The 20,810-nt window shown below is 45.9% G+C and overlaps 1 protein-coding gene across 5 annotated transcripts; it reads left to right on the top strand.

Moving 5' to 3' along the window:
- The first annotated feature begins 1,109 nt into the window (after positions 1–1,109).
- Positions 1,110–15,063, top strand: LOC118081150 (E3 SUMO-protein ligase ZBED1-like). 5 transcript variants are annotated; one of them, XM_035107388.3, is made up of 6 exons: positions 1,110–1,269; positions 1,863–1,989; positions 5,104–5,181; positions 8,008–8,091; positions 9,123–9,367; positions 11,775–15,063. In XM_035107388.3, exons 1-6 carry the CDS (start codon positions 1,117–1,119, stop codon positions 13,563–13,565), a joined length of 2,478 nt encoding a protein of 825 aa, XP_034963279.3. In that variant the 5' UTR covers positions 1,110–1,116; the 3' UTR covers positions 13,566–15,063. The 5 variants fall into 5 exon arrangements, with proteins under 5 accessions (XP_034963279.3, XP_088519884.1, XP_088519886.1 ...); XM_088663758.1 differs by having other exon boundaries at positions 1,124–1,269; positions 7,978–8,091; XM_088663760.1 differs by having other exon boundaries at positions 1,144–1,396; positions 7,978–8,091.
- The last annotated feature ends 5,747 nt before the right edge of the window (positions 15,064–20,810 follow it).

The following is a 20,810-nucleotide window of genomic DNA, read 5'->3' as shown; positions in this document are numbered from 1 at the left end:
AATAAGCTGGTAAGTAGCCGTGTTGGTCTGGTGTAGTCGAAACAAAATAATTAATCTTCCAGTAGCACCTTAGAGACCAACTACCCCAAAGGACAGGATCACACTTCAAAATGACCTTAACAGATTAGACAACTGGGCCAAAGCAAACGATAAATTTTAACAAGGAGAAATGTAAAGTACTACACTTGGGCAAAAATAATAATAATGAATGGCACAAATACAGAATGGGAGACACCTGTCTTGAGAGCAGTACATGTGAAAAGGATCTAGGAGTCTTGGTAGACAAACTTGACATGAGGCAACAGTGTGATGCAGCAGCTTAAAAAGCCAATGCAATTCTGGGCTGCATCAATAGGAGTATAGCATCTAGATCAAGGGAAGTAATAGTACCACTGTATTCTGCTCTGGTTTTCTGCTGCTCCAGATAAGCGGACACGGAGCAATGGATTCAAACTACAAGAAAGAAGATTCCACCTAAACATTAGGAAGAACGTCCTGACAGTAAGAGCTGTTCGGCAGTGGAATTTGCTGCTAAGGAGTGTGGTGGAGTCTCCTTCTTTGGAGGTCTTTAAGCAGAGGCTTGACAGCCATATGTCAGGAATGCTTTGATGGTGTTTCCTGCTTGGCAGCGGGTTGGACTGGATGGCTCTTGTGGTCTCTTCCAACTCTATGGTTCTATGCTTGTTATCTCCCAATAAATGAATATTGTCTGCTGTCTGTCTGACACCTTAATCCAGTCCAGTCCATTTCAGGGGGAACAAGACATTCCCAGCCCCCAGCCCCCCACCTTTGCACCGAAAACATCTCATGCCACCAAGGAAAACTATTTGCCATGTGTCCTTTCAAGTGCAGGTCTTTCAGATAAAGCAGGCTTTTCTGCTGAACTCTTCACAAAAAAGGCACTTCTTTGTCCTCCCCCTCTGTGCATCTGCCTCGCTTGCATCCCTTATCCAAGAGATCTCTGGAGCCCGGCTCCCTCCCTCCCCAATCTTCAGGGCGCCTTTCTCAATGCCACCCATGGGCATCGCCGAGACACTTCGGGTTCCCATTCGCAGGCGGCCAGCGCAACGGAAACAGCTGTTGCTCCTCCCTCCCTCCCTCTCCCCGCTCGTTTGAATGGGAGCCGGAAGGGAAGGCGGCTCGGCGTCCTTCCCTGTCCCTATGGTCCATTGTGAAGGCGCGCAGGGAGGTGGGCTCCTCGCGAGTTTTCCTCCAGAAGAGGAGCTGGGCCAAGAGAGAGACAAGAGTTCAGGGTGCAATGCAAGAAAGGTCGGGGAGAGCATGCCCGATCTTGCCTCTTTTGCATTGCACGACACTCCTGCAAGGCAGGCCAGCGGGGATGTTCTGGGGAGGCGCGCCTCTGGGGTGAAGGAATGCAGCTTTGCACGCTGCAGAGGTTTTTTTTTTTTTGGTGGGGAGACAAATCGGGGAATCTTCTTTTCCTGTCTCCTAGGCATGCTGGGAAATCCCAGGGATTGCTTTAATTAATTCAAAGATTTGTTGCATTTATTCCCCATCTCCTCCAGGGAGTCTACTACGTGGTTCTCCTCCTTATTTAATTCCCCTGCACAACAACCCTGAGAAGTAGGCTGCGGCTGAGAAAGCCCCGGGTCACCCACTGAGCTTCATCATGGCTGGACGGGGGATCGAACCCGGGTCTCTCGGGTCCTAGTCTGATACTTTAACCATGGCACCACATTGGTGGAGTCATAGAGTTGGAAGGGACCCCTCCAAGGATCATCTAGTCCAACCCCCTGCAGTGTGATTGTCCCATACGAGGGTCCAACCTGCAACCTTGGCGTTATTCGCTCTCCCTGTGAGTCGGCCAGCCTCCCCACAATGCAGCTTTTTCTTTCTTCCAGGACCTGGTGACGTTTGAGGAGGTGGCGGTGCATTTCACCCAGGAGGAATGGGCTCTGCTGGATCCAGGCCAAAGAGCTCTGCACAGGGAGGTCATGGAGGAGAATTATGAGACGGTGACTTCTCTGGGTAAGGATGCTCACACCCCTCCCCCACCTCCACAGTATGGAGTTCCCTCTCCCCAAAAAACAAGTTTCTCTCTCCCCAACTATAACTGAATCGTAAACTAGAAAGTAAAATAAGACTGAAGCCCAAAGCATTCTTGTTGTTGTTTAGTCATTTAGTCGTGTCCGACTCTTCGTGACCCCATGGACCACTGCACGCCAGGCACTCCTGTCTTCCACTGCCTCGCGCAGTTTGGTCAAACTCATGTTCGTAGCTTCAAGAACACTGTCCAACCATCTCGTCCTCTGTCATCCCCTTCTCCTTGTGCCCTCCATCTTTCCCAACATCAGGGTCTTTTCCAGGGAGTCTTCTCTTCTCATGAGGTGGCCAAAGTATTGGAGCCTCAGCTTCAGGATCTGTCCTTCCAGTGAGCACTCAGGGCTGATTTCCTTCAGAATGGATAGGTTTGATCTTCTTGCCGTCAATGGGACTCTCAAGAGTCTTCTCCAGCATTCTTAGGCTATCAAAATCAACAGGGCATTCATCAAAGAACATAGCTGCCAAGTTATCCCTTTTTTAAAGGGATTTTCCCTTATTCTGAATAGGCTTCCTCGCGGGAAAAGGGAAAACTTGGCAGCTATGTCAAAGAAGCATGTTCAGGATGGGAGCATTAATGTGAAATTATTTCTCTTTCCTGATATATGATGTGGGAGAAAGCACACACACACTCTCCCCAAATGCGTTTTGTCCTTTGTCAGTTCCTCCCCGCCTCCCCAATACTGTATATTCGCCCAATACTGATCATGATTACTTGAATATATGTTCTGCAACCATAATGTACATTACGTTGTAAACTGCCCTGTGGCCTTCGGATAAACGGCAGTGTATCACTTTAAAAAATAATTTTTAAATGGTAAAAAAAGAAAGGTAAAGGACAACTGGATAATAATAATAATAATAATAGAAAATTTATTTATACCCTGTCCTCCCCAGCCAACACTGGGCTCAGGGCAGCTAACAGCAGATATAAAAACAACTGATTAAAGAGTATTTTAGAAGAAAAAATGATTTAAGAAGTAGAGAGTGCTATATTAGTTATAAATGGAAACGTGGAAGGGGGGGAAGGAGGAAGTCGACAGAGTAAGAAAATACACTGGAATATTATATTGTTAAGAGAAATGTTCTTTTTTGTATTTTTTAATGTTTTTTCTTTGTTTTTCTTTTCTTTTTTCTTTTATCTACATTTTTCATTTTTTTTGTATTTGTTATAAAATCAATAAAAATATATTTTTTAAAAAAACAACTGATTAAAATAGAACTTAAAAACAGGATTAAAATACAACTTAAATGCAGCCATATTTCAGTGGAAGCCCAGAATCAAAACTGTTTTGGGGGGGAGAAAACGACAAATCTTCACTAAGGCCAACTATCCAGACTGGTACTACGTGGGCCAGAAAAAAAGCCAGGCAAGTCCCCAGATAGGGGTTCCATCCATCACAGAAGGAAGAGGAAAAAGGGGAAGGGGATCAGGCTGATTCCAAGCCAAAGGCCAGGCGGAACAAACAACTCTGTCTTACAGGCCCTGCGGAAAGAAATCAGATCCCGCAGGACCCTGGTCTCATGAGACAGAGCGTTCCACCAGGCCGGAGCCAGTGCCGAAAAGGCCCTGGTTGAGGCTAATCAGACTTTCTTAGGGCCCAGGATCTCTAGAGTGTTGCTATTTGTGGACCTTAAGGTCCTCCGCAGGGCATACCAGGAGAGGCTAGGCCGCCTCGGTCCAGTTGTCTAGGGAGATCGTCTGTTAGGGCGACCAGAACTGTCTCTTTTCCCATAACCAGGGCGAAAGCCAGACTGGAATGGACCCAAAGCTGATGTTTCCTACAGAAACCTACCAAGCTGTTCAGCAACCGCTCTCTCAATTACCTTACCCAGGTACGAAAGATTCGAAACCGGGCGGTAATTGGATAGATCTAAAGGATCTAACAATGTTTTCTTTAAGAGCGGACACACCACTGCTTCCTTCAGCTCCCCTGGGGATGTCCCTGTTCCAAGGGACAAGTTGATGATCTCACCCGGGGGGGCGGTGGTTTAAGTCCAGTTAAAGGCGACTATGGGGTTGCGGCGCTCATCTCGCTTTCATGCCAAGGGAACTGGTGTGTGTCCACAGACCGCTCTCCGGTCATGTGGCCAGCAGGACTAAACTGCTTCTGGCGCAACAGAACATCGTGACGGAAACCAGGGCGCAAGGAAACGTTGTTTACCTTCCCGCTGGAGCGGTACCTATTTATCTACTTGCACTGGTGTGCTTTTGAACTGCTAGGTTGGCAGGAGCTGGGACAGAGCAACAGGAGCTCACCGCATCATGGGCATTCGAACCACCGACCTTCTGATTGGCAAGCCTAAAGGGCTCAGTGGTTTAGACCACAGTGCCACCCGCGTTATTAAAAATAACGAAGGCACTTCAGTGTAGTCGGAGCATTTCCAGCGACAACAATACATTGCAGTAGCTTGAATCTTGAATCTCCATGGGGGGAAATATTCCCTCCAGAACTGTAAATTTGAAGTGCAGCTTTCTATTTTCTTTTCTTTTTCATTTTACTCTTTGTGCAATGAGATGTTTTGGCCCATATGAAAATTTAAGCAGCTGTCTGTGCAAAGGTCCACAGTGTCATCTCCTAGAGAATCTTGTAATTGGAAGGTACCCCTAGAGTCATCTAATCCAACCCCCTTCAATCCAGTAGTAGGCATGAAGCTGAGAGTTATGCCTAACGAGGGGGTGTTCACAAGCGCCGGGCCAATCCTTCTGGGACCATGTCTGGTGCAGGAGTTGTAGTATCAGAATCACCCTGCTTGTTTGCTTAGATGTCCTAGAAAAAGGCTGGGTCCAGAATGGCTGAATACGGAAGTCGAAACCTTAGGAAGTCGAAGCGTCCATTTTGTGCATGCGCAAAGTGCGATTTTGCGCATGCGCAGACCGCGTTCGCCGCTTCTGCACGTGTGCAGAACGCACGTGCGGGGCGAAAATACTTCCGGGTTAGCGGACTTCGGAAGTCGAAACCTTCGGAAGTCGAGGCATTCGTAAATCGAGGTACCACTGTATTTTGTGATCAGAAACATCTGTTTTTGTCTCCTCAAAAGAATCAGATGTTAGCTCCTGCTGGGAAGAAGGAGAAGACCCGTTTACCCAGGATCCGAAAGAAGAAGAGACATCAGCAGGTAGGTGTCAGCTTTTGGTCTGGGAATAGAATAAATTCCCATTTCCGGTGTGGTATCATTTCTGACAGATTAACCCAGTGGTTCCCAAACTTTTGGGGGGCTCTCGCTCCCTTGGGTTACATCAAACTCGTCCCCAGTGCCCCCTACCCTACATACCTGCCAAGTTGCGGCCTGAGAAATAAGGGACTGGACCAGAAGTAGCGCTGCCGCCATTTTGGAACTGGGCGGAGCATGCTCAGAAGCGACTTTTGATGCTGCTCTGCCCTGTTCCAAAATGGCCGCCGCACCAGAAGTCGTGCTGCAGCCATTTTGGAACTGGGCAAAGCAGCATCAAAAGTCACTACTGAGCATGCTCCGCCCAGTTCCAAAATGGCCGCCGCGCCAGAATAAACGCGCCAGAAAAACAAAAAAATCCGTTTTTTCGGCTGGGGACAGCTGGAAAAATGGGGGTTTCCCGGGGAATACGGGAGACTTGGCAGCTATGCTACCCTATGAAAAGCATTGTTCAGAATAGCAGCTTGCAATGCATTGTTTTGAATTTTATTGTGATATTGGCTTCCTTCACATTTATTCAAAATCCAATTAAAACTACAGTGGTACCTCTAGTTACGAACTTAATTCGTTTTGGAGGTCGGTTCTTAACCTGAAACTGTTCTTAATTAGAGGTGTGCTTTCGCTAATGGGGCCTCTTGCTGCCGCTGCGCCGCCGGCACATGATTTCCGTTCTCATGCTGGGGCAAAGTTCTCAACTCGAGGTAACTCTTCCAGGTTAGCGGAGTATGTGACCCAAAGCGTTTGTAACCTGAGCCATTTGTAACTCAAGGTACCACTGTATTCAGGTTAACTAATTCAACAAGATTGATGGGTACCAGCTGTTCGAAGCCTGATAGGCATTTACACTTCCATTGTCCGTCCGTCCCCGCCTCTTTGCGCCTCCCCAGGTAACCCTACCGCCGCACCACCACCAGGGGGCAGTAGTATCGCCCACTTTGAGAACCGCTGGGTTAACCTCTCAGGCTATGAGTTCTTCCCGTAGGGAGAAGAATAAGGTTAAACAAATTGATGGAAGGCAAAACTCTCGCTAGTAATCATGATGACTTTGTGGCCCCTTGAGCACTAGAAGGTGAAGGGGCCCATTGCCTTTACCTCCCCCCTGTGGGATTCCCATACAGTTGGCCTTTGTAGGGATGTTACAAAAGCAGAACAGATGGATTCAGGAAGGAGGAAGTTCTCAGTGACTGCAAGAGGACAGTGCTTGAGGACTGTCGCCTTACGTCTTTTGGGCTTCCTGGGGGGGTGCTGAACGAGACAGGCTTTTGGTGTGATCCAAAGGACTCTCCTCACAAAGAGAAGAGATTTATAAATCACTTCTGATGGGAGACCACATGGTCAAATGTACCAAATGCCAGCTTTCCTGTAACTTTAGGCTGCGGGTGCCCAAACTGCTCCTCCCACCTGCCAAATTTTATCTCCTCTCCCCCCCACACCACTGCCTCTGTTGCTGAGAGACAAAGAGCCCTGTAAATGTTCCCCTTTAACAAGGCATTTGGCTGGTTAACATCCTGTATCCTTTTAAATTTGTTTGTGTGTGGGGGTGTGTGTGTATTATTTTGTTTTGTTCTTGTTTTTATTTTGTGTTCTTTCACCTTGTATTTTTATGCTGTGAACTGCCCTGAGATCTTCAGATGAAGGGTGGTATACAAATTATTATTGTTATTATTATTAATAATAATACTAGTTACAGGTAGGTAGCCGTGTTGGTCTGATGCAGTCAAAACAAAATAAAAAAATCCTTCCAGTAGCACCTTAGAGACCAACTAAGTTTGTCATAGGTTATGAGCTTTTGTGTGCATGCACACTTCTTCAGATACACTGAAACAGAAGTCACAGACCCTTATATATAGTGAGAGGGTGGGGAGGGGTATTACTCAGAAGGGTGGTGGGAATGGGTGATTGGCTGATAGCTGTGGTAAACCTGTTGACATGCCACATACCTGTTGCTGCCACATACACCCGGACAACACCATTACTGACCCCAACAACATCCAACATACCATCTCAGGACTATTTAATTGCTCATCTTCTAACACTGTGTATGCCATCAAATGCCAAGTGCCCTTCAGCTCTCTATATTGGACAAACAGGCCAAACCCTACACCAAAGGATAAATGGACATAAATCTGACATCAGGAATCACAAGACAGAGAAACCAGTAGGAGAACACTTCAGTCTCCCAGGACATTCTATACAAGATCTCAAAGTAGCTGTTTTATTACAGAAAAATTTCAGAAACAGACTGGAAAGAGAAGTTGCTGAATTGCAACTCATTACCAAGCTTAAAACCATGCAGAGACCTGGTCTGAATAAGGACACTGGATTATTATCTCATTATACATGATCAAGCTTTCTTTAGCACCTCACCCCTTGCTTTTTCCTGCAAGACCAATTGCAGTCGTTAACAGTTGTCAACAGGTTTACCACTCCTATCAGCCAATCACCCATTCCCACCACCCTTCTGAGTAATACCCCTCCCCACCCTCTCATTATACATAAGGGTCTGGTGACTTCTGTTTCAGTGTATCTGAAGAAGTGTGCATGCACACAAAAGCTCATACCTATGACAAACTTAGTTGGTCTCTAAGGTGCTACTGAAAGGATTTTTTTTTTAAATAATAATAATAGCCAGGTGAATCCTGCTGGATCCTATCATTCAGCTGGAAATCAATGCATTTTCCTCTGGGCTTTTTGGGAGGAGGCTATAGCAATGGTGAACATGGAATATATATTTGTCCTCAGAAGCAACTAGCCTGTTTGTTTCTTTGAAAGAAATCCCCAAACCGGACTTGATGTCTTGGCTGAAAGAAGAAGACCCGATTAGGTGGGGCTCGGAGGAAGTGACGAGATGGGCAGGTACCGATTTTTAAAAAACGTCTTGGGAAACGTTATGATATTAACAAAAACTGTGGGGCGATATCTGGGCTTGTTAGAGTAAATCCAAATATTGGCAGTGGCAAAGGCTGCATCCACCCCATAACTTTATTACTATTACTATTATTATTATTATTATTTTAAAGTAATCTTTATTAAATTTCAAAAACATTTACAAGAATAGAATCAAACAAAATTTTACAAAATTTTCCCCGTACAAGTTATATTTTGATTCATAATCTGTTCTCACTTTCCCCCCTACCCCCCATTTCCCTCACCCCCTTTTCTTCTCACCCAACACTGTGCTACTCTATAGCTTCTATATTTAACCACATACTATAATTTTTATAATTGTAAGTTATCTATCTTGTATTTCTTCTTATGTATTTTCTTTTTTCATATCTAAATTGTTAGAACCTTTAAATTTCTGATAGAAGGTCTGGCTTTTCCACCTGACTTTTAATATAATCTATAAACCATTTCCAATTATTCTCACTTTCTTCTGATTTTACTCCTTTGATTTCTTCATACTTTATTGCCAAAATATAATAACTTAATAATTTATGTTGCCAACCTTCTTTGTTTGGTGTTTTTTGGGATTTCCAATCTTTTGCTATCAGGTGTCTGGCTGCTGCCATGGCATAACTTACTATACATCTATCTTTGTGCTTAATATCCTCTCCTAACATACCTAGAAGAAAAAATATCAGGTTTTTTTTGAAAGAATATTTCAACATTTTCTTTAATTCTCTATAAATCATATCCCATATCCACCCCATAACTTGATTGAACCACCTCCCGGCAAGAGTCTGTCTTGCGTTTACTGAGGTCCGGGTGGTGTTGCGATGGGTTCGGTGGGGTGAAGTTGCTCAGCCAATACCGGGACACAAATAGCAACAGTCATCGATACCGGGAATCCCAACAGAATCCCCTGATCCCTTTCTCCGGTCAGGGAAAGGTGGAGGAAGAAGAAGGTTTGTCTCAATAGAGATTATTCTTGCTCCATCTTACAGAGACCCAGAAAGGCCAGAATATCGACTGCAAGGTTGTCGGGGAGGAAGGCACTGCTCAAGACGCGCTGCTGGCGAGACCATCGACCTCCGCCAAACCGCTGCCGTGGCTCGGCTTTGAGTGCGCCTTTTGTTTTGTGTCGCAGAAGGGCAAAAACGTGACGGTGCAGTGCAAGTTCTGCTTGCCGAAAGTGAAAACGGTGAGCGCCGCCACCACCTCCACGTCCAACTTGAAACGGCATCTGCAGGTAGGTGCCCATTGGAAACACCTTTTTTAAAAATAATAATAATAATATTTTATTAAATTTCACATTAAAAAACAGAGCATACACAACATATATCCACCTTCTTCCAACCCCCCCCTCCACAGGCCCCCTCCTGCCACCAGAGAGTCCCATGAAAGTAGGCAGTCAAAGGTGGTCCATTTTATAATTGGGTTTGTCCTCTCCCCCGCCCCAAAGCCCCCTCCTGCCACCAGAGAGCTTCAGAAAAACAAGGGAGAAAAAAGGGGGGTGTCCACTCAACCATTTATCTGGGGGAAAAAAGAAACAACCCAAAACAACCCCCCCAAAAAAGTAAAAAGGAAAAGGAAAAAAAGAAAAAAATTTATTATAATCATTCCATTTTCATAAACATTGTGGGGGCTTCCCCAACCTCCCCCCTACCCCGATTTCCATTTTCAATTCTCATTTAACAGATTTCTTATCATCATTCCCATTCTAATTGCCAATTTTTTAACCTTATATTATATAAACTCTCCCTTTTTAAATCCTCTTATCACATTCTAAATTTAATATTCTCATTTCCGAATCCTATCATAATTTCATCTAATCAATCTTACTTTTCTTCCCCTACCTATTTTTTATCTGCCCATTGGAAACACCTGAGGCTGAGCCTTAGTGTCTGGTTGGCTACTGCCAGAAGAGGAGAGAGAGAGAGATAAAATTAAATTTTACGTTTATATTCATCTTAAGCAACCTTATTCACCTTGCCGACAAAGGTCCGTATAGTTAAAAGCTATGGTTTTCCCAGTAGTGATGTATGGAAGTGAGAGCTGGACCATAAAGAAGGCTGATCGCCGAAGAATTGATGCTTTTGAATTATGGTGCTGGAGGAGACTCTGGAGAGTCCCACGGACTGCAAGAAGATCAAACCTATCCATTCTGAAGGAAATCAGCCCTGAGTGCTCACTGGAAGGACAGATCCTGAAGCAAAGGCTACGATACATTTATATAAATTACAGAATTTAGAACATACAAATATTTTTGACTTCCCTCCCCCACCTCCTATGGTTCATTTCATTTTCCCTTTACTGCTGCCTACTCTAATTAGACCTTATTTTCCCTTTCCTAATTTCCCCTTCCAATTATACATCTGCCATTCAATTGATTCTGGTCCTGCTAACGTTTTAAGTTGTTTGCAGTAGTTTTTCAAAAATTTCCCATTCTTTTTAAAAAGTTATTTCTTCCTGATCCCTTATTCCAGTTAAACTAGCCATTTCTACATATTCCCTCAATTTCATCAGCTAGTCTTCCTTTGCTGGTCTCGTGTCTTCCTGATCTCTGGGTACAGCTAAACCAATTATCCCTAAAAGAAAAGTTTCTGGGGTTGTTTTTTTTTAGAAAGGACTTTTTCAACATTTTTACCAGTTCATTAAAAATCATTTCCCAGAAGCCTTTCGCTACCACATATGGTAAAAAGTACCGCTTTTCTACGTTCTTAACCAAATGGGTGGAGGCAATGAAAAGAGAAGGGAACCGCTGCTCTAAAGGGATGCTCTTTCAAATTAGAACAGGTCAAATCAGTGATGATACACTGGGCAAAAGGTTTGGGACATAATATACAAATGATAGATTGGGAGAGGCTATGGAAAACAGATCTGAAATTTACGGCATGTTCCTCACTGGAAAAAAAACTATATGAAAATGATGTACCAGTGGTATTTGACTCCCATTGAATTAGCAAAAATGTACAGAATGAGTACAATTACTTACTGGAAATGTAAAGAAAAAGAAGGTATCTTTTATCATATGTGGTGGACATGTAAAGTAGTTTTAAAAAATGGGAGATGATATATAATGAAATGGAAAAAATGTTTAAAATAACTTTTGTTTAAAAAACCAGAAGCTTTCTTATTGGGAATTATAGGTACTGAAATTCCAGAGGACCAGAAAAGATTGTTTATGTATGCAACAACAGCCACACGGATGCTACTAGCCCAGAGATGGAAGGAAGAGACAACCCCAACCAGAGAAGAATGGCAAATCAAGATCTTGGACTATGCCGAAGTGGCAAAATTAACTGGGAAGCTCAGAAATCAAGAAGACAAGGACTTTAAAAAAGAATGGGGAAAGTTCGTAATTTATTTACGAGACCACTGCAAGCAGGTCAAAACACTGGCAGGATTTTAACCACACTTGTAAAGTAACGGAAAGTATGGATAATTTAGAAGGGGGGGGGGGGAATGGATAAATATTGATATGCAGTTGTAAATATTATCATTGGGACCCATGGAAGGGATGGAGGGGGGGGAGTCAGGAGATTCAGAGCAATCTCGATATTCAGATTTTGAATTGCTGTTTGTTGTACGTTTATATTTTTTTAAAAAAATCAAATAAAATTATAAAAGTAAAATAACGCTCTTTTCTTTTCCAGAAGCAGCACCCAGAGCAGCTCAGAGTCCTCGAGGCTGCGAAACGGAAGAATACAAAGAAGCACGACTTCTCCGAGGCGGAAGACGTGAGTGGCTTGAGACCTCCCAAGATGCCGGCAACCCTGGAGAGGTGGGGGAGCAGGGAGCCTGTCAGCCAGAAACTGCTGGATAAGAAGCTGCTGGATTTCATTGTGGAGGAGACGGTGCCCCTCCAGCTGGTGGACAAGCCGTCGTTCATCGAGTTTGCTCGCCTCGGCCTCGGCAAGGAGCTGTCGATCATGTCTTCCAAGACTCTGAAAGAGAGGCTAGAAAAGAAGGCCTACCACATGCGGGAGGAGGCAGCCATGAAAATGACACGGGTGCAGCACGTGGCTACCACTGCGGACTGCTGGACGCAGGGAAGGAAGACCTACCTCGGGGTTACGGCCCACTGGATCAACCCGGAGAGCCTAACTCGGGAGTGTTGCGCCCTGGCCTGCCGGCGCCTGAAAGGACACCACGCCTACGACCTCGCCACCGCTCTGCACAACATCCACGTGGAGTACAAAATCCACCACAAGGTGGTATGCACCACCACGGACAACGGCTGTAACCTGGTCAAAACCTTCCGAGCTCTCTACACAGACAGGGAGGCGGTGGATGTCATGGACCAAGCCGACGAAGGGGACAACGACCAGCAGGAAGTGGAGTTTGTGGATGTCTGTAACCTTCTGGACACAGGTGAGTACAGAGCTGCTGAAGAAGAAATGTGCTTGCCCCCGCACCAAAGGTGCGCAAGCTACACGCTGAACTTGGTGGCCACGCAAGACATCGAGAGAGTCCTCAACTCTAAGAATTCTCCTCTGGGCGGTTTCAAGAAACACTTTTGCTCCTTGCTGGGGAAGTGTTCTAAGCTGTGGTCCAAACAAAAGCAATCGGCGATTACCGCAGAGTACATCAAAGACCAGTGCGGTGTCTTGCTCAGGGTCCCCAACAAGACCAGGTGGAGTACCACCTACGATGCTCTGAAGCAGCTAAGGGATTTACTGTCCGCCGCACCGCAGAAGATGGATTCCATCCTGGACTTCTGCTCCTTGCAGAGGATCACAGCTCCCGAGGCCCAGGTTGTCCAAGAATATTGCGAGATCCTCGCTCCTGTGGCCCAGGCCCTCGATATCCTTCAAAAGGAAAACGGTATGTTTATGGGCTATCTGCTCCCGACTCTCTATGCTCTGGACCATAAGTTGGAGGTGCTGGAGAAGAAGCCTGCAAATTGTACATACTGCCGTCCTCTGGTGAAGGTTGTGCGGGAAGGGATAAGGAAAAGGTTTGAGCCAATTTGGAAGGAGAGGAAGCTGTTGGTGGCTGCATGCTTGCACCCTCGGTTCAAGGTGGACTGGCTGGATCTGTGCAACACTGAGATCGGCAAAAGTACCATGGAAGCGTTGCTGAGAGCCGAGATTCAGAGGGTGGTCACAGAGCAGGTCAAGAGCTCTTCGGAGAGGGCATGCACCGCTGACTGCGACGACGAGTTTTTCGGCATACAGTCCCGAAGCAAGAAGTCGGCATCGGACTCTGCCGAAGAGGAGGTCTCGAGGTACCTGAAGTTCCCCAACAGCGAGCTGTCTTCGCTGCATGCCTTCCCGCAGATTTTGAAAAGCTTCCTTGCATACAACACGGGCCTGCCTTCGAGTGCCGCTGCTGAGCGCCTCTTTGGTGCAGCTGGGAACGCAATGACCGTGAAAAGACATTCTCTGGCGGACGACATGTTTGAGCACCTGGTGCTTCTGAAGCAGAACAAAGGCATGGTTTGAGGATCTCGCCCATGCCTACGGAGATGGCACCGGATACCAGTTCAATTTTCATATGCTGCCAAGGGGGCCTCGCCATTGTGCTGGAGGGGTGTGTGGTGAAAGACGATTGGCGTTTCATTTGGGTTGTGGGTGCCCCAGGGCTTCCCCCCACCCCCGCTGGGACTCACCAGAACTCAATTCCAGCACCTCTCAGGTGGGCACCATTGTCGTCTCACAGTTGTACCTTGGAAGTCGAAGAGAATTCGTTCTGGAAGTCTGTTCGACTTCCAAAATGTTTGAAAACTAAAGTGCGGTTTCTGATTGGCTGCAGGAAGCTCCTCTGAGGGATTCCCAGTTTCCCACCCCTCACTGCGTTAACAACAGAGGCTCCCCCTGTGCTTCTCTACAAACAGGAGAAGAAAACCTCCAGTGTCCAAATGACAGGAGAAAAAGCAAACAGTTTCCTTTTCCACAGGAAAGCTTTGTTCTCCCATCTTTGTCACACCTCTGAAGGTACTGAGACACTGCCGAGTCAGTGAACATTTAAGCACATTTAACTTTACTGTATTATTTAACTTATAAACATGAATTTCACTGTTTCTTAAAAGCACATCTCTTCTTTTCATATAACACAGACTTGTTAATACCGCTCCTGCATCCCTCTCTGACACTCTACTCCCCACTGCCGACTCCCAACTGCCAATTCCCAACTGCCGATTTTCAACTCCCAACTGCCATTTAGAATGCCATCTAGCTCCGCCTCCCAGGGAACACCTGCCTATAATGGGAGTGATAGATTAACCCATGATGAACTGGAAGCATCATCAGGCACTATTCCGCCACAGCTCCTGCAGCCAATTGGAAGCCGCATAAGCCCCGTCGGACATTCAGCTTCCAAAAATAGTTTGCAAACTGGAACAATCACTTTGCCAGGTTTGCAGCGTTCGGAAGCCAAAACGTTCAGGAGCTAAGCTGTTTGAAAACCAAGGTACAACTGTATAATGCAATTCTAGCCCTGTTCTCAGTCAGAACAGGTAGCGATCCCACAGTCCAGCACAAAGACCTGCTAGCAATGTTCCCAGCTGTCAGCGATGGCGCCAAAAGGGTGGGTAGTGCAGTAAAATTTGGGGCACCGCTTTATGTGAACATTTGACCCAGCACAGAAGAGTTGTTGCAGGTAAAGCGAAACGGGATAAATGGTTTCCGTTCATTAGTTTTGTTGATAACAGTACCTGCTCTCCCAGATCTCCAGTCACCCTTCTGTCAATGGGGAGCGTTAGCTCCGCTGAATGGAAGGACGCCAGTCAAACTCGACTTTTTTTATTCTGTCATCGTCTCCTCCTCAACAGACTCGTTTCCCCTCTCTGTTCTTTGTTGCTGTTGTAGTTATGTCAGTAATTGTTCTCTAGTGCTCAGCTGCTGTTTTCTAGATATAATTATGAATAACAACTTTTTAAAAATACAGACGTGTCATTTACAATGAATAATTAAACACTTTTTCTTAGTTTTCTTAGCTTCATAGATCCCTTGACTGTACAAGTTACTTTTCAGGCCCGTACGTCTGAGCCTGGCACACAGCTAGTATGTAGAACTCACAGGGGCATTGTGAGTTTGGTGGGGGGGAATGAACAATCCATATCCCGCTAGATGTATATTTTGAGATTTTCTTTATTCTCTTAACTGTGTTTTTTACACTTGAGAATGTTGGGGTGGGGATGAAAGCCTGAAGATAGGCTTTTTTTCTTTTCCACAGCTGCCACACACTGGGTCACCATCTTCATCACGGTTTCCTTCCTGGTCAGTTATCCTGTGTGAGTGCCTGGAGGCGGTTGGAGGTTGGATGGTGGCTAACAGATTGAGGCTGAATCCTGACAAGACAGAAGTACTGTACTGTTTGTGGGCGACTGGAGGCGGGCAGGTGTGGAGGACTCCCTGGTCCTGAATGGGGTAACTGTGCCCCTGAAGGACCAGATGCGCAGCCTGGGAGTCATTTTGGACTCACAGCTGTCCATGGAGGCGCAGGTCAATTCTGTGTCCAGGGCAGCTGTCGTCTATCAGCTCCACCTGGTACGCAGGCTGAGTCCCTACCTGCCTGCAGACTGTCTAGCCAGAGTGGTGCATGCTCTAGTTATCTCTCGCTTGGACTACCTCAATGCGCTCTACGTGGGACTACCTTTGAAGGTGACCCGGAAACTACAATTAATCCAGAATACGGCAGCTAGACTGGTGACTGGGAGCAGCCGCCGAGACCACATAACACCGGTCTTGAAAGACCTGCATTGGCTCCCAGTACGTTTCCGAGCACAGTTCAAACTGTTGGTGCTGACCTTTAAAGCCCTAAATGGCCTCGGCCCAGTATACCTGAAGGAGCGTCTCCACCTCCATCGTTCTGCCCGGACACTGAGGTGTCAGTGCCGAGGGCCTCCTGGCGGTTCCCTTGCTGCAAGAAGCCAAGTTACAGAGAACCAGGCAGAGGGCCTTCTCGGTAGTGGCACCCGCCCTGTGGAACGCCCTCCCACCAGATGTCAAAAAGAAAAATAACTACCAGACTTTTAGAGGACATCGGAAGGCAGTCCTGTTTAGGGAAGCTTTTAATCTTTAAGAAATTAGTGTATTCTAATATTTCTGTTGGAAGCCGCCCAGAGTGGCTGGGGAAACCCAGCCAGATGGGTGGGGTATAAATAATATATTATTATAATTATCATCATCATCAATTCTGACCTCATGAGCTTATATGTGAAATTAATACCCCCAACCCACCCCGCCACTATACCCAAAACTTTATTTTTCTTTTTTTCACATTGAATTGCATTTGCCATTTTACTGCCACTCACTCCTGTTGAAGAGGTCCTGAACGATTTAGTATTGTCGGAAAACTTGGTCACTGCATTCATTGGTCTTCTGATGATGTATTTCATATACTGTGGTACCTCGGTTCTCAAACTTAATCCGTTCCGGAAATCCGTTCCAAAACCAAAGCGTTCCCAAACCAAGGCGTGCTTTCCCATAGAAAGTAATGCAAAATGGATTAATCCGTTCCAGACTTTTAAAAACAACCCCTGAAACAGCAATTTAACCTGAATTTTACTATCTAACGAGACCATTCATCCATAAAATGAAAGCAATAAACAATGTACTGCAGTCACACAATCAATCAGTAGCTGAACTGGGTTCCATGGAGTCACAAAAACAAAACGAAAAAGAGCCACAAAAACACAAAAGTCCTCAGCATAACACTCAAAACGCAAGTGTGTCACTCAAAACGGAAATGTGTCACTCAAAACGGAGGACATTTGGCTTCCGAAAAAGGTCCGCAAACCGTAACATTTACTTCCGGGTTTGCAGTGTTTGGGTTCCGAGTTCTTTGAGTACCAAGGCGTTTGGTACCACTGTAGATCTTCCCATACAGTTTTGGGCATCTTGGGCCCTGTTTGCTCTTGACAACTTTGTGGGATTGTTCCTAGGGCATTCCATCAGCTCAGCCCAGGCAGAGGCTAAGAAGGAGCCAGCCAGGCACCACCCAAACATTACCCATTTCATTTAAACTATACTTGTAATCACTGACAATGTAGATTTCTTTCGATTCCATCTGAGGAACCAATGAGTGAGGTGGAACCACAGCAAGCGAAACACTATAGATAAAGGCAACGCCAATGGTAAAGATAGGCAGCCTAAGACATAAACATTTGTACCATTTAGCTGCAAATATTTGGCGCCCTTCTGATCCAAGCAAACAAGATGAATTTTAACAAGGAGAAATGTAAAGTACTACACTTGGGGGGGGGAATGAAAGGCACAAATACAGGATGGGAGACACCTGGCTTGAGAGCAGTACATGTGAAAAGGATCTAGGAGTCTTGGTAGACCACAAACTTGACATGAGTCAACAGTGTGATGCAGCAGCTAAAAAAGCCAATGCAATTCTGGGCTGCATCAATAGGAGTATAGCATCTAGATCCAGGAAAGTAATAGTACCACTGTATTCCGCTCTGGTCAGACCACACCTGGAGTACTGTGTCCAGTTCTGGGCACCACAGTTCAAGAAGGATACTGACAAGCTGGAACGTGTCCATAAGAGGGCAACCAAAATGGGTCAAAGGCCTGGAAACAATGCCTTATGAGGAACGGCTTAGGGAGCTGGGTATGTTTAGCCTGGAGAAGAGAAGGTTAAGGGGTGATATGATTGCCATGTTCAAATATATGAAAGGATGTCATATAGACGAGGGAGAAAGGTTGTTTTATACTGCTCCAGAGAAACGGACACGGAGCAATGGATTCAAGCTACAAGAAAGAAGATTCCACCTAAACATTAGGAAGAACTTCCTGACAGTAAGAGCTGTTGGACAGTGGAATTTGCTGCCAAGGAGTGTGGTGGAGTCTTCTTCTTTGGAGGTCTTTAAGCAGAGGCTTGACAGGCATATGTCAGGAATGCCTTGATGGTGTTTCCTGCTTGGCAGGGGGGTTGCACTGGATGGCCCTTGTGGTCTCTTCCAACTCTATGATTCTATGATCCATTTTGGGGATTTATAACATCAGCTTCAAAACACAATAAGGCCAAGCCCGTTCCTCAACGAGAGATGTTCCTCAGTATCTAAGCCATGTTGCCAATTGGGGGACTGGGTGCCGATGCAGCAATGGGGTTGCAGGATCAGATTCCCCTGGTGTGTTCTAGCATATTGCTCTGCTTTCCTTTGAAGCAAATTGGTGAGGCCAAGAGGAAGAGCTTGTTGTCTGGGCAGCCCAGGACCTCCACACTCACTGCCCAGGCTTGCGCCCCAGAAACTCACTTCAGTGCTAACTTGACTTCACCCCACCCCTCAAGGCACACTCCATTGTTTTTCGAGACAAACGGATGCCAACAATGGTTCTTACATACTCATTTTTTTCAGCATTTCCACTGAAGTGCTAACTTTTATTTTAAGAAGAACCACAAATAACTTGGGCTCTACATAAAAGCACAGCCACCTGCTCTTTTTGTCGTATGGCATTTTATCGGAGCTGCCTCTGATCTTTCACATATAAAACACACAGCACACACAGGACATTATATCTGAAGGGTGCCCAAATGTAGAAATGTCTGCAGTGTCCTTGACAAGAGACTTTAACTGCAACATTCCACTTTCCTCATTTTGTTCTTAAAGACGCAGGATTTGAAGTACAACAACAGATGAGAATTGGTAGTTTCATAAGTTAGAATATGTATATAATGGGTGAAATATAAGTAATATAACAGCTTTGTGTGGTAAGAAAAGAACAGCATGGAAGGTTGGATGGGAAGTCAATGGATAGGAGAGATTTGTTCTGAGTGTCTTCAAAGAATTTGTAAAATCTGAAAATTTAATGAAAGGGTTATGCCTCTTCATAGCTCAGCTGGTTAGAGTGTGCTGCTGATAATGCCCAGGTTGCAGGTTCGATCCCCATAAGGGGCAGCTGCAGATTCTTGCATTGCAGGAGGTTGGACTAGATGACCCTCAGGGTCCCTTCCCAACTGTTGTAAACAAAATCTGCCCTGATTCCCTTATGGGGTACGCAAGAGCCCTTATAGAGTCCTTTGTAGGTTCTCCATCGGTAGGAGAAAATAACAGAGGCCAACCAGAGAATATTGAGAAGCCAAGCAGCTAGTAAGCCTGATCTTTATTAAAGCTGTTGCAACAGGGTGCTCCCTTCACAGGCAGGAGAAAAGAGGAGGACCCAGAACAAAGGTGTACCTGCTGTTATGTAGACATTTTGAAATTCTCTGCCCTGGAGCTCAAGACCACCCCTCTATATACATCACAGAAGGTGTGTAGCCCAAGACCACCCCCCAGATACAGCAGACCTACATCACAGAAAAGGCGGTCTACAACAGAAATTTGAATATTGTTTTTCCTATCTGCCAGGTTATCTGATAATGCCTTATCTGATTGCCTTTCCTGGTAGTCTGGCCGTTCCTTTGAGATAGTAATTACTTAATTCCTGAGACAATGGGAAGGTTCCCTCACCCCCTCCCTCATTGCAGAGAAACATTTGGTCAGTTTGGGAGTTAAAATGGTTTCAGGACTGTCTTCCTGTGCAGCTTCACACATGTGGCCGATACACCTATGTACGTGTTCACTTGGTACATTTATGAACATTTATTAGATATATATATGTTATTGTTTAATCGTTTAGTTGTGTCTGACTCTTCATGACCCCCATGGACCAGAGCACGCCAGGCACTTGTCTTCCACTGCGTCCTGCAGTTTGGTCAAACTCATGTTGGTGGCTTCGAGAACACTGTCCAACCATCTTGTCCTCTGTCGTCCCCTTCTCCTTCATGGATCACTGCCTCCTTCATGGATCACTTCCTTGTCGTGGCGAAGGGGCTCAAATAACCCAGAGAAGCTATGAGCTATGCCGTGCAGGGCCACCCAGGACAGACAGGTCATAGCCGAGGGTTTAGACTAAATGTGATCCACCTGGAGAAGGAACTGGCAAACCACTCCAGTATTTTGCCAAGAAAACTCCATGGACAAAGACAACAGGCATATTATAAGACCTCGTACCTACGGGACCGCCTCTCCCGGTATGCCCCGCAGAGGACATTAAGGTCCACAAATAATAACATACTGGAGATCCCGAGGCACAAGGTGGTTAGACTGGCCTCGACCAGGACCAGGGCCTTCTCAGTACTGGCCCCGACCTGGTGGAACGCTCTCTCTCAGGAGACTAGAGAGACAGAGCTGTTCGGCTTGGCCTTTGGACTGACGCAGCCTGACCCCGGTGTCCCCCTCCCCTAAGGCTTTATCCTACAGATATTTAAATGAGGTTGCACTTGTAGATTCATCACTAATAAGAGGGTCACTGAGCTGGGAGGTTATTATAAAGCTAACTTGTAAATGGGTTTTCAGAGGAGAGAGCCAGTCAGGAAGCAGGGCCCCTAAGGCCCGTCCTCCCTGCTCTGAGGAGAATTTTTGGAGGGAAAACAGACACCACCTGTGTATTTTAGTGTGAAATACCAACACTGTGTATTAGTCCATAATACAACTCAAGATCTTGAAAAGGATGTCTTTCAAGATCTTGAAAGAACGTCTCCAGTAGAAATGGCCTGCCCCCACCCCCCACATGGACCAACTATTTCAATGTCTCCATGCCATGTCTGCTAAGATTCATGTCCAATTTGACAGGACCCGCTCTGGATTGGGCTGACAGAGAGGGAGTTTGGGGGGGCAGCTATGGGAAAGGTTAGCCCCTGGAGTCTGGTGGGTCTGGATGCTTTTGTGGCTGCTCAGGTGTGTGTGGGGGGGG

This window comes from Zootoca vivipara, chromosome 2 (genome assembly GCF_965207765.1).
Source record: "Zootoca vivipara chromosome 2, rZooViv2.hap1.1, whole genome shotgun sequence".
Classification (NCBI taxonomy): Eukaryota; Metazoa; Chordata; class Lepidosauria; order Squamata; family Lacertidae; genus Zootoca; species Zootoca vivipara.
This window is presented reverse-complemented; position numbering and strand designations above follow the sequence as displayed.